A 12,094-nucleotide genomic window follows, 5' to 3' on the forward strand; every position below is an offset into this window, starting at 1 on the left:
TATCAGTGCGCTGGTGTCATCTGATGCCAGGGATATGAGTAGGGGTTGAAAAGGTTAATCCATGGTGTGAAATGACGTTATTTGGTGCCGGCATGCTGACAGTTTTCTTTTTCTGCTGGAGCCTGACCCAGATAATTCCTGGGTCAAGGTGTTCGTGGAAAAGGGGCTTATAATTGTTTTTCCCTGACTGGTCATTAACAATGATTTTGAAATCCCAGCTACCTACTATAGGGGTAAGTCAGGATCCAACCAAGCAATCAGCTGGTTTTTGGGATGAAAAAGGAAAATAGAGCACCCAGAGGAAACCCATGCAACCATTGGAAGAATATGCACACTCCATTCAGACAATACTGGGGATCAGGATTGAACCTGTGTTGTTTGATCTGTAAGAAAGCTGCAGCATCACTATTGCTAGATTGCAGCAAACAAATTAACCCCTTTACAGCCACTCTGCCAGAAATCAACACAGGGTGTTATTTGTCATTATCTTGTAAAACAATATTTTTGAGGACACCAAAAAGGAAAGCTTGGAACAGTACAGAGACTTAGTGTGCAGATAAAAGATGTTTTGTTTTCTGATGGGAGATGAGGTTAAGAAAAGGAATTTGAAAATGCTGACGTTACAGCTGAAGAAATAGTTCCTGGCGTTATTGGAGTGGAAATAGAATTCAAAAGCTCCTCAGAATCAGAGGGGTAGATTGTAGAGTTAGAGATAACCAAATAGTCAGGTGGAATGGATCTGTAAAAGATGTGAAAACAAAGAGAGAACATTGAAATTACTGTAATTTGCTATGGTATAAATATTGAAGGTCTACAGTTAGCATAGTGATGCTGAACCAAGCCATGAAAGACCCCAACAATGAAGACGCTGATTACATCCGGTACCGCACGGATGGCAGACTCTTCAATCTGAGGCGCCTGCAAGCTCACACCAAGACACAAGAGAAACTTGCCCGTGAACTACTCTTTGCAGACGATGCCGCTTTAGTTGCCCATTCAGAGCCAGTTCTTCAGCGCTTGACGTCCTGCTTTGCGGAAACTGCCAAAATGTTTGGCCTGGAAGTCAGCCTGAAGAAAACTGAGGTCCTCCATCAGCCAGCTCCCCACCATGACTACCAGCCCCCCCACATCTCCATCGGGCACACAAAACTCAAAACGGTCAACCAGTTTACCTATCTCGGCTGCACCATTTCATCAGATGCAAGGATCGACAATGAGATAGACAACAGACTCGCCAAGGCAAATAGCGCCTTTGGAAGACTACACAAAAGAGTCTGGAAAAACAACCAACTGAAAAACCTCACAAAGATAAGCGTATACAGAGCCGTTGTCATACCCACACTCCTGTTCGGCTCCGAATCATGGGTCCTCTACCGGCACCACCTACGGCTCCTAGAACGCTTCCACCAGCATTGTCTCCGCTCCATCCTCAACATCCATTGGAGCGCTTTCATCCCTAACGTCGAAGTACTCGAGATGGCAGAGGTCGACAGCATCGAGTCCACGCTGCTGAAGATCCAGCTGCGCTGGATGGGTCACGTCTCCAGAATGGAGGACCATCGCCTTCCCAAGATCGTGTTATATGGCGAGCTCTCCACTGGCCACCGTGACAGAGGTGCACCAAAGAAAAGGTACAAGGACTGCCTAAAGAAATCTCTTGGTGCCTGCCACATTGACCACCGCCAGTGGGCTGATAACGCCTCAAACCGTGCATCTTGGCGCCTCACAGTTTGGCGGGCAGCAACCTCCTTTGAAGAAGACCGCAGAGCCCACCTCACTGACAAAAGGCAAAGGAGGAAAAACCCAACCCCAACCAACCAATTTTCCCCTGCAACCGCTGCAACCGTGTCTGCCTGTCCCGCATCGGACTTGTCAGCCACCAACGAGCCTGCAGCTGACGTGGACTTTTTACCCCCTCCATAAATCTTCGTCCGCGAAGCCAAGCCAAAGAGAGAAGACAGTTAGCATGACATTTAACGCAACTTGCCACTTTGTCAGAATCAACATCAGATTAAACATTTAATAATTGATTTCCTTTGTCTTATCAGACAAATTGAAATTGTACATTGTTTCTCGATAAAAGGCTGTTTCTGTGCTGTTCTTTAAATAATTTAAATAATTGCTGACTCTAGTAGTTTTCATGTTTTTCTGAATGCCAGGAAGATTAAGATATCAACATTTGAGATAGGTTTGACACCTGGGTAAACTGGGGTACTGCTGAGCCAGCTGTGAAACTTTCTCGCACTCTTATGGGTGAGATGTGTTGAAGCTCCACCACAAGACCACATTTATGCATGCAAAGCTTTATCTCTTTCAACACTTTAGTACTGTGGATTGAAAATGCGCACAGCAGCAGGTTAATAACGAGATTTGCAGAAGTCAGGTTTGAACAGGTTTTTGTGGGTCAGCATTAAGTATGAGAGACTCACTCTCAGTTAATTCTGGCTCAATATCAACTTGCAGGATTATGGGGAAAAGCAAGGAAATTGTACTAATTGGATAAAATGCCAGGGGCGTCTGATAGTTTCCTTCTACATTGTGTGGTTTTTATGTTGCAGATACAAACCAGGTCAATACTTACCTTAAATTAATGTATGGTTATTAAAAAATGAATTGAAATCAAGAACTAATAAGAAACCAGAAATCAAAATAAATTTTGATTGGTAGCTCCAATGTTGTTAATATGAGAATGTGTTTACTCATTTAATGCCACAAAATTCACTAATGATACTAAATTTGGAACTACATTATTATATTATCCCTGAACCTGTTGCAGTTTTCTTCTGCAAAGCTGCATGTCAAGTAAAAATTAATTATTTAATGCTTTTTATATTATTTATTCGTACTGTTGCCTAGCTGTCTGGTCTAGTTGCACTGCACATACTGTTGAACATGAAAACTAGAGATGATTTTGACATGATCTAATTTCTTATTCTCCACTTTGATCTGGACATGATATTTCTAGGTAAATGTGTAAAAGATGTGGTTGACATTTCCATTTAAGTCAATGGAAGTTAATTTATTTAACTTAGACATACAGCATGGTAACAGGCCATTTTGACCTAATTACAACCCCCAGTATATTCTGAATGGTGGGAGGAAACACGGGACGCTGGGGAAAACCCACGCAGACATGAGGAGAACGTAAAAACTCCTTACTGGCAGCGTGGGATTCAAACATCGGCACTGTAAAGGCATTGCACTAACTGCTACACTAACCATGCTGCCCCACAGTCGAGAGGGCTTTTATAATGTGACGTCGGATTGCCAACATGACGAAGTATGACTGCCACAAGAAGAACTTTTTGGATTTTCTTATTTGCAAAATTAAATGATTTTTCTTTTGTTGAACTCTCTGTTCTCATTTATTTCCTTAATCAACATCACAGAAGCTTTGATTCTTATTCCTATTGTTCCCCAATAATATTGATAGGATTTCAGTGGTTCTTTTTGCAGATGCCATGTTGGCAGATTCACTTGTGGCCTAGTAAAGTCCAATTAACATTTTGTAATCATATTGATGGCACAACTGGGGAATAAAAGTGCAAAGTATTTTCGATTTCCCCTACGTAACATTTCTTAAGGTGAAACTACAAATATATGAATTGGAAATATCCTTCCAATATCTTTTTGTGGGGAGAATGTTCAGCATAGAATAGCCACCTATAGTCCCATCTCCAACTGACTGTGATGAAAGAGAGTGTAGCGAGTGAGTTACTCCTTGAAATCCTTCTATCCATTATGCCATGTATTTTTTCAAGATGGATGCTTAGAATGTTTAATGTTCTCTGAAAATAGAAACTGAAAGACCTAAATATTTTCAATTAAATCTGTTTTTTTGTATAATGTTGATGATCTGTAAGGTTGAGCCATCTACTAGATGACATTAGTTCTGTATTCCACAACCTAGATATTTAATCCTCACAACAGATGGCCATTGTTATAGAAACACAGTTTGCCAAGGCAAATATTTTGAATATAGAAATAAATGTAATTAGTTTCTATTTTGCAGGGAACTAATTTCCTTTAACTTGATTGCATTGCATTACATGGTGCTAAACACATAGACTAGAAAGATCCAGGTAACAATTTCTTATCTGTGCTCAATTAATGCTGGCTGAGGTATTGCAATTGCTGTTAGATCCATGACTTATTGGATAAAGAGTCAGGAAAGATTCCAATACTGTCATCCAGGGACCACTCAAGTGATGTATACTGTTAGACTTTAACTTTTCACAGGATTGGGTTTAATTATGACATCCTTCATGAAAGGGTGGCACCTGAATTGAAGGTTTGTGGGCCAGAAGGGCCCGTGACTGTGTTGTATTTTTTAATTTAAAATAAAAAAATTGGCTTGGAATATTCAAACAAAATTTCTTTACTTTGAACAGCACATGATAATCTTCAGAGTGATTTTAAATGTGTAAAGTTATGAATAAATGCCATGTTGTAGCGGCAGCTATTAACTCTGAAACACACCACAGGACGCTGAGGGGTTTTAATTGAACTAGTTTATTCAAACTTCACGCATGCCCTTTAAGGATGGCATGAGCTCTTCCCCCACGCTGGCGGTGATGTCATCACGTCAGCCCGAGGTGCACGCTGTGGCCTAAGACACGAGGCACTGAGGTCCCCCGACGGCGCCATCTTCCCGTGGCTGCCCCGCCAGCACGGCGATACAAGCGGGGCCAGTTCACCACAAGAGATGTGTGCCACCACAAAGAATTATTTGGGCAGTATTTGGAACCTGAGAATTGTACTTCCATACATAGTTGTTAGGATTTAGAATGCACTGTGGAAAAGGGTGATCCTGTGGCTGCCCACCACTGTGGCGATCAAGCCGGCACTCAAGGCGGCAAGCACAACCGAAGGCCAGCAGTCCACGCAGCAGCACTGGCACCAACAAGCAAACCAATGACAAGGGCAGCTTAATGGCCAGTGACCCCAAAATAGACAATCTTTCTTTCTTTGGCTTGGCTTCGCGGACGAAGATTTATGGAGGGGGTAAATGTCCACGTCAGCTGCAGGCTCGTTTGTGGCTGACAAGTCCGATGCGGGACAGGCAGACACGGTTGCAGGGGAAAATTAGTTTGTTAGGGTTGGGTGTTGGGTTTTTCCTCCTTTGCCTTTAGGAGCTGGAGTAGGCCCTTCGGCCTGTCGAGCCAGCACCGCCATTTTACAGATCATGGCTGATCACTACCATCAGTACCCCTTTCCAGCCTTATCCCCATAACCCTTAACTCCTTTGCCCACTAGAGTCTTATCTAACTCTCTTTTGAACATAATCAGCGAATCTGCCTCTACCACCCTCTGTGGCAGAGCATTCCACAGATTCACACTTCTCTGGGTAAAAAAATGTTTTCTCATCTCCGTCCTAAAGGGCCTACCCTGTATTCTTAAACTATGCCCTCTAGTCCTCGTCTCCCCCATCATTGGGAACAAGTAATCCGACTTCACCCTGTCTATCCCGCTGATAATTTTGTATACCTCAATCATGTCCCCCCTCATCCTTCTAAACTCCATCGGATACAAGACCAGTTTTTCTAGCCTTTCAGCATATGTCAACCCTGCCATCCCTGGCGCTAGTCTTGCTGGGCAGCCAACAGACAGGGACAGCGCATGGGGAAGAAGGGCATTGTTATGCAGGAAAGAGTACCCTTACGCAGGAAACCTGCTTTTGTTATTCATGTTGTGATGTCAACCAAGGGGGGCCACGGCGGGAATAGTGCAAGTATAAAAGTCGGGCCTGAGCCCTAATAAAACTCAGAACTTAACATGACTACACTACGTGTGCATGTCTTCTTTTGAGTTGTGTGCGGCTACAGTGCAGTAAATTCACTGGTAATGTTCAAAAGAGAATTAGAAATCTTTTTGAAAAGTGAGAGCAGGAAAATGAGGCTAATTACATTTCAAACAAAAACAGTAGGTTTGTAGCATTTATGATGGCCTTAACATACATGCATTTTTATGAGGGGATCAGAGAAGCCATTGCATTTAAGATTTCCATCGACTAAAATGTATTCTTTTCGGTTAATTGAGTATATATTGCTAGAAAAGGATAAAATCTGTACTTGATGCATAGAATAAATGAAGAAGGACAACTTACAATCACAATAATTCCATTCCAAGAAGTGATGCATCCGGCCAGAATGCTCTCCACGGTACATCTGTAGAAATTTTCGAGAGTCTTCAGTGATATACCAAATCTCCCCAAACTCCTCACAAAGTATAGCTGCTGGAGTGCCTTCTTCATTATTTCATTGACATGGAGACTGCAGGATAGATCCTTGGAGATGTTGACCACCCCCCCCCCACACCAGCAATTTGAGGTTCTGACCCTATTAACTGCTGACCCTTTGATGAGGACCCAGTGTCGTGCCAGAGAGAATGTTAGTGGGTGGCATTAGCGTTTTGTGGGGGGGGGGGGGGGAAGGCATGGTGTAATACTCATAAACTCACCAGCGGGGGGAGGGATAGGGGGGAATAGGTTCTGAGAGCGCTGCTTTTATGGCATCAAGCATCATTAGACACCTGGCGTGGGTGGAGAGTCGCTAGCATGCATCAATCTAGACTCTAGTGACACAGGAGGTGGTGGGAGCAGGTCTGACGGTAAGTGATGGGGGGCACAGCACAGCACCTCACTTGGGGGGGGAGGGGGGAATGCCCGCAGAAGCCTTGCGCTGACTCTATAAAGACTGGTTCGTGTTCCCCTGACTTCCTCCTGAAGCTCTCAAACATCTTGGTTTTGCTAACGTTGAGGACAAGGTTGTTGGTGTGACACCGCTCAACTAGCTGATCCATCTCCCTCCTGTACATTTCCTCACTGCCATTCACACAGCACTGTTAACAAAGCCAAAATGTCACGAAGCATGATAAACAAATTGGACTTCAAAGCACTATAATTACCATACCGATTTCATACCTGTTCTGCTGGGAATATGGAATTTCCTGCAATGCTGTTTTACACTCTTGAAGTGAGGAAGCTGGCAAAAATTCTCAATGGTGCATGAGGGATAATGCTGGGAAATTTGGTGGTAGTCGCATTCAGGAATCTCTTCGTTCCACTGTCAAAGGTTTCCAGAGAGTGAAGCTGTGCTTTTTGCTTCTCTGATTAATTGATGTTCCTTGCCTTGGTTCAGGCAATTATGCAGAAATACAAAAAAAAATTGCTTAGATATACAGAAAAATAACTTGAAAGAAAAAAAGTCAAGCATGTTATCAGCCTGCAAATCATCCCCATCCCCTACTAATGCCAACTAATATGATGGGTTGAATTGCATTTAAGAGGTCATACAGAAGTTTCAAGCTCCCACTAAATCAGAAATGATGAAACTAAATGTTAGCAAACTATTGTTTCCAAGTGAAAATTATATAGTTCAACTATTTATTCATGGAATACATACACATCACATAAAATGGAGTGTAAAGTTCGTTGCGGCTTCATAAAATTGAATCTATATTGTAATTTGTCTATGCAGGATGGCACTGCCCCATACAGTGCAAGATATGTTGGGTCCATGGTGGCAGATGTTCATCGAACCTTGAAGTATGGGGGAATCTTTTTGTATCCTGCCAATAAGAAAACTCCAAAAGGAAAGGTAGGTGTCGACTTGAAAGAGTGCAGTCCTAGGACGCAGGTGTATTTTTAATATAAGCACAGCTACAAATAAACAGAAATCTGCATTTCTTATGCTGGTTGGGGTGGATAAACAGTATTCGCAAGGCTTCCTGTTGCTTAGCTCATGATTGATTTGCAAAGGAGACTGGTGTTTGATCTGAGCTTGGGCATTGTTACCCTTCAGTGGGGCTGTCGCACCCACCCCTTCCTTTCCACCCCCCACCCATGCCTGTCTGAAACCTGCCATTTTGGATGACTATGAACTGTATCCTTTCCAGCTTGTGCCAATCCTCACAATTTGCATAAGAGCTCTCAGGCTCCAGGACAGTGGTTCTCAATGTTTTTTTTCCACTCAAATTTTAGATTTATTGTCAGAGTGCATACATGACATCACATACAACCCTAAGATTCTTTTCCTGTGAGTGAGGCAGAATTACCACTTATTGGTAATGCAAAACTGTACACATGCAAACAAAGAGCACAAGTAAGAGTGCTTAAATGACTCCCTGATTGAGTTCGTCATTGAGGAGTCTGATGGTGGAGGGGGAGCAGCTATTCCTGAACCTGTTGATGCATCTTTCCTGATGGCAGCAGCGAGAACAGAGCTGGCTGGTGTGTATCCTTGATAGTTGCTGTGTTCCCTATAGATCTTCTCAATGTGATGTCCTGGGCTGTATCCACCACCTTTTGGAGGGCTTTATGCTCAGGGGTATTGATTTCTCATGTCAGACTGTTGTGCAGCCAGTCAGCACACTTTCTACCACACATCGGTAGAAATTTGCAAGTTTCTGGTGTTATACCAAACCTCTGCAAACTCCTGAGGAAGTAGAGACACTGACATGTTTTCTTCTCTTTACCATTGGTATGTTGCATCAGGAAAGATCCTGAGATCGTGACTCCCAAGAACTTAAATTTGATCACCTTCTCCCCAATGATCACTGGATCATATACCTCTGGTTTTCCCTTCCTGAAGTCAACAATCAGCTTTGGTTTTGGTGACATTGAGTGCAAGGTTGTTGTTGGATGCCATAGGTGCTCTGATATTAGTAAGGGATTACTTCAGGCAGTATATGATTGGGAGAACCATTGCTCTAGGAGAGTGGTTCTCAACCTTTTTTTCTACTCACATGCCACCTTAAGTAATCCCTTACTAACCACAGAGCACCAATGGCAATGATGTACCTGTTTGGCTGCAGTAAGTAAAATTTTGGTGCAATATGTACCTTGACAATAAACTTATCGCTTATGTAGCATTTGTTGCTATCCAAGGCAAGGTTGATTTTGTTGCTGGAACACTGGACATAAATAGCTAGGTTTATATTACGTGACTCTATTTAAGCTAACTAGAACTAGAGTAGATAGTCAGTTTAAAGCAGTGGTTCTCAACCTTTTTTCAACTCACATACTACCTTAAGTAATCCCTTCCTATGCCATAGGTGCTCTGTGATTAGTATAAAATTACTAATGAGTGGAAAAAAGGTTGAGAATCACTGATTTAAGGGATGTAATGTACATGAATAACAGATGAAGCTTGGATGGTTGAATAGCCTAATTCTGAGCTACATTTCCATGTGTTAAATGTATTCACACTTATCAGTACATCACTCCCATCTTATCAACTATTAGTTAACCTGTCTCATATGCCACAACCTGTTGCTAAATATAAATAATATCATCAGTAAATGATAAATAATTTTTTTGTCCTTCACATACAGCTTCGCCTTCTGTATGAGTGCAACCCAATGGCTTTTATCATGGAACAGGCTGGCGGAATAGCCTCGACAGGAACCCAGCCAATACTCGATGTGAAGCCAGAATCTATTCATCAGCGAGTTCCACTAATTATGGGATCACCAGATGATGTTGAGGAATTCCTTTCCCTTGTAAAGAAACACCAAATTACTGCATGAGCTGTCAAATCCTATTAATTATATAGCTTGTAAAACAGATACAAAAGAGCCAAGTATGATTTAATAAGAGGATTATATTTAATACAAGAGCATAAATTGTCGACAAACAAAAATAACTTGTTTGAAAAAAGTACAGTATAACTCCCATTATCCAAAAGGGTCAGGACCAGGCCTTTTCCAAGCAATATTTTCAGAGAACTGATCAATTTTTAAAAACAGCTGAGTAGCAAATCACTTGTAACAATGTTTATTCAAACAATAAGGGAAGGTTTATTTAAGCATGAAATAATGTTCAATTCTCACCAAAAAAATTTGGATAACTGAGGATTTTGGATAATCAGTTGTACTGTAAAATTTTATTACAAAATATTTATCAGATTTGGAATATTGATATTCTAAATGTTTCCTGCAATCACTAATAAGCTGAAATTTACAAAAATAAAATGAGCCAAATGTCAAAATAACTTTCAGAATTACTTTATACATAGGAATTTACAGCACAGGAGACGGTTTTATCTGAGGCCTTGATCTTTAAAAGGCCTTTTTCTAAATTGACCAAAGGGTGTGCTGGTGCATTAAAGGCAATGATAAATTTTACTGAGAGGAGACTCCCAAGATGTGGAAATGGTTAATTACAAATGGGTTAGGAGTAAGTATGCTGGCTTGAATGCGGAGGTGGAACATGCACAAGGTAAAATTTCTATGGGCAGCAAAATTTCACAAGGGTATTCCACAGACCTAACTGATCATACCTCAAGAAATAATAGGTTACCCTTTATTTCTTATGGACGTTATGTGAATTGCAAACTTTTTCCAGCATGTTTGTGTGTGTACTCAATCCCAACATCAAGAGACTTTAAGAAGAGGATAGCTGCAACAATCATTAAACTGATCACCATCAGGGTGAAACAGCCTTCTTGATTGGCATCCCATTAGTGTATATGGTGTACAATTCAGGTTACCCCATTAAGTTTATTTGTCACAAAATGCCTAATTACAGAAAGGATGCAGAGAAAGATTTGGAAATAGTACTGAAGAGATTCACAGGACGTTGTCTGGATTAGAAGAGAGGAGAGGTTGGACAAATGTCAGTAGCTTTCAATGGAGCATCAAAAGCTGAGGGGAGAACTGATAGAAATCTACTAAATTATGGTAGGCAAAGATAGAATAGACAATCTTTACCTCAGGTTTAAAAAATGTCAGTAGAGAACAATCTTAGGACAATCAAAGTTGCTGCACAGGTTGATATTGCTGTTAGGGTGTATAGTGTGTTGGCCTTCATTTATCATGGGATCAAGAGCCACGAGGTTAACATTGCAGCTATACCAGATCTTAGTTACACTACACTTGGAGTATTGTTTAGTTCTAGTCACCTCACAATAAGAAAAAATATGGGTGCAAAGGATATTTCCAAGGATGCTCCTGGATTGGAGCATGCCTTGAGATTTTAGTGAATTTGGTCATTTCTCCTTGGAGAAAGAGGATGAGGGATGACCTGATATGAGAGGCATTGATCATATGGACAGCCAGAGGTTTTTTCCCCCCCAGGGCTGAAATAGCTGACATGAGGGTATAATTTTAAGGTGCTTGGGAGCACAGGGGATGCAAGAGATAAATTGGTATGTTGTTCCAAAGTGGTGGGTGCATGGAATGCATTGCCAATAATGGTGGTGGAAGCAGGTCCAATGGGATCTTTTCAGAGACTGTTAAGGAGCTGAGAAAGAGGATTATACAGTTGAGAAATTCTGGGCAGATTGTTGAAATAGCCCATTCTCAAGAACACCTTTCTCCCAATTTGTCTTGGGTTGAAATAGTTTGTACATTTGACCTTGTGCAAAATGCTGCTACGTGCACACACAAAAGTTTGCAGATGCTGAGATTGTAGTTAAAAAAACGAGAAATGCTGGAGGAGCTCAGCTAGTCTCCATGTCTAGATTACCAACTTTTCAGGCCAGAGACCTTCAAAGTACAAGCAAAAGGCTTGCAGCCTTAATGAAGTTAAGGGGAAGAATGGGAGAGGGAAACAAAAAAGCGTCCAGGTCCCAACAGCCAAAAAGTGTAGATTAGATGTGATGAGAGGAAAAGTGAGAATTGATTTTGGCTCTGTGAGACAGAGGGGAAAGGGAAGAGAGAGCGCTGAGGGAAGATGGGGTTAAACAGGAGCCAGATTTTTACCTACTTATAGATAGATTGAACAAATGAATGGCAGATGCAGTACAATTTAGAGCAGTGGTTTTTAAACTGACCCCAAACTCTTAATCCACCTTAAGCAATCCCTGTGCCACAAGTGCTCCGATTAGCAAGGGTACTCAAGATGGAATGCAAGTTTGGGGGCAGTTTGAAAACTGGTTTAGATAAATGAGGTCATCCACTTTAGTGGCAATAATAGGAATGCAATTATCTGAATGGTGAAAATAAATAGGTAAAAAGGAGGTGCAACAAAATCTGGGCCATCATTTAAGATTGGAAAGTAACCACCACATTTAATTTGAGGTTGTGAATACAGCAGAGCACTTTCACTACAGCTATATAGGATCACCAATGAGGCCACACCTTGAATATTATG

At 41.6% G+C, this 12,094-nt stretch overlaps 1 protein-coding gene across 1 annotated transcript in view; it reads left to right on the forward strand.

Annotated features, from left to right (window-relative positions):
* Positions 1-9,975, forward strand: part of LOC138759307 (fructose-1,6-bisphosphatase isozyme 2-like) — a 79,780-nt gene extending 69,805 nt beyond the window's left edge. Inside the window, exons 6-7 of the mRNA XM_069929518.1 lie at positions 7,479-7,598; positions 9,334-9,975. Coding sequence (XP_069785619.1) covers positions 7,479-7,598; positions 9,334-9,528 — 315 coding nt within the window. The 3' untranslated portion in view covers positions 9,529-9,975. The remainder of the gene's footprint in view (positions 1-7,478; positions 7,599-9,333) is intronic.
* The last annotated feature ends 2,119 nt before the right edge of the window (positions 9,976-12,094 follow it).

This window comes from Narcine bancroftii, chromosome 1 (assembly GCF_036971445.1).
Source record: "Narcine bancroftii isolate sNarBan1 chromosome 1, sNarBan1.hap1, whole genome shotgun sequence".
Lineage (NCBI taxonomy): Eukaryota > Metazoa > Chordata > Chondrichthyes > Torpediniformes > Narcinidae > Narcine > Narcine bancroftii.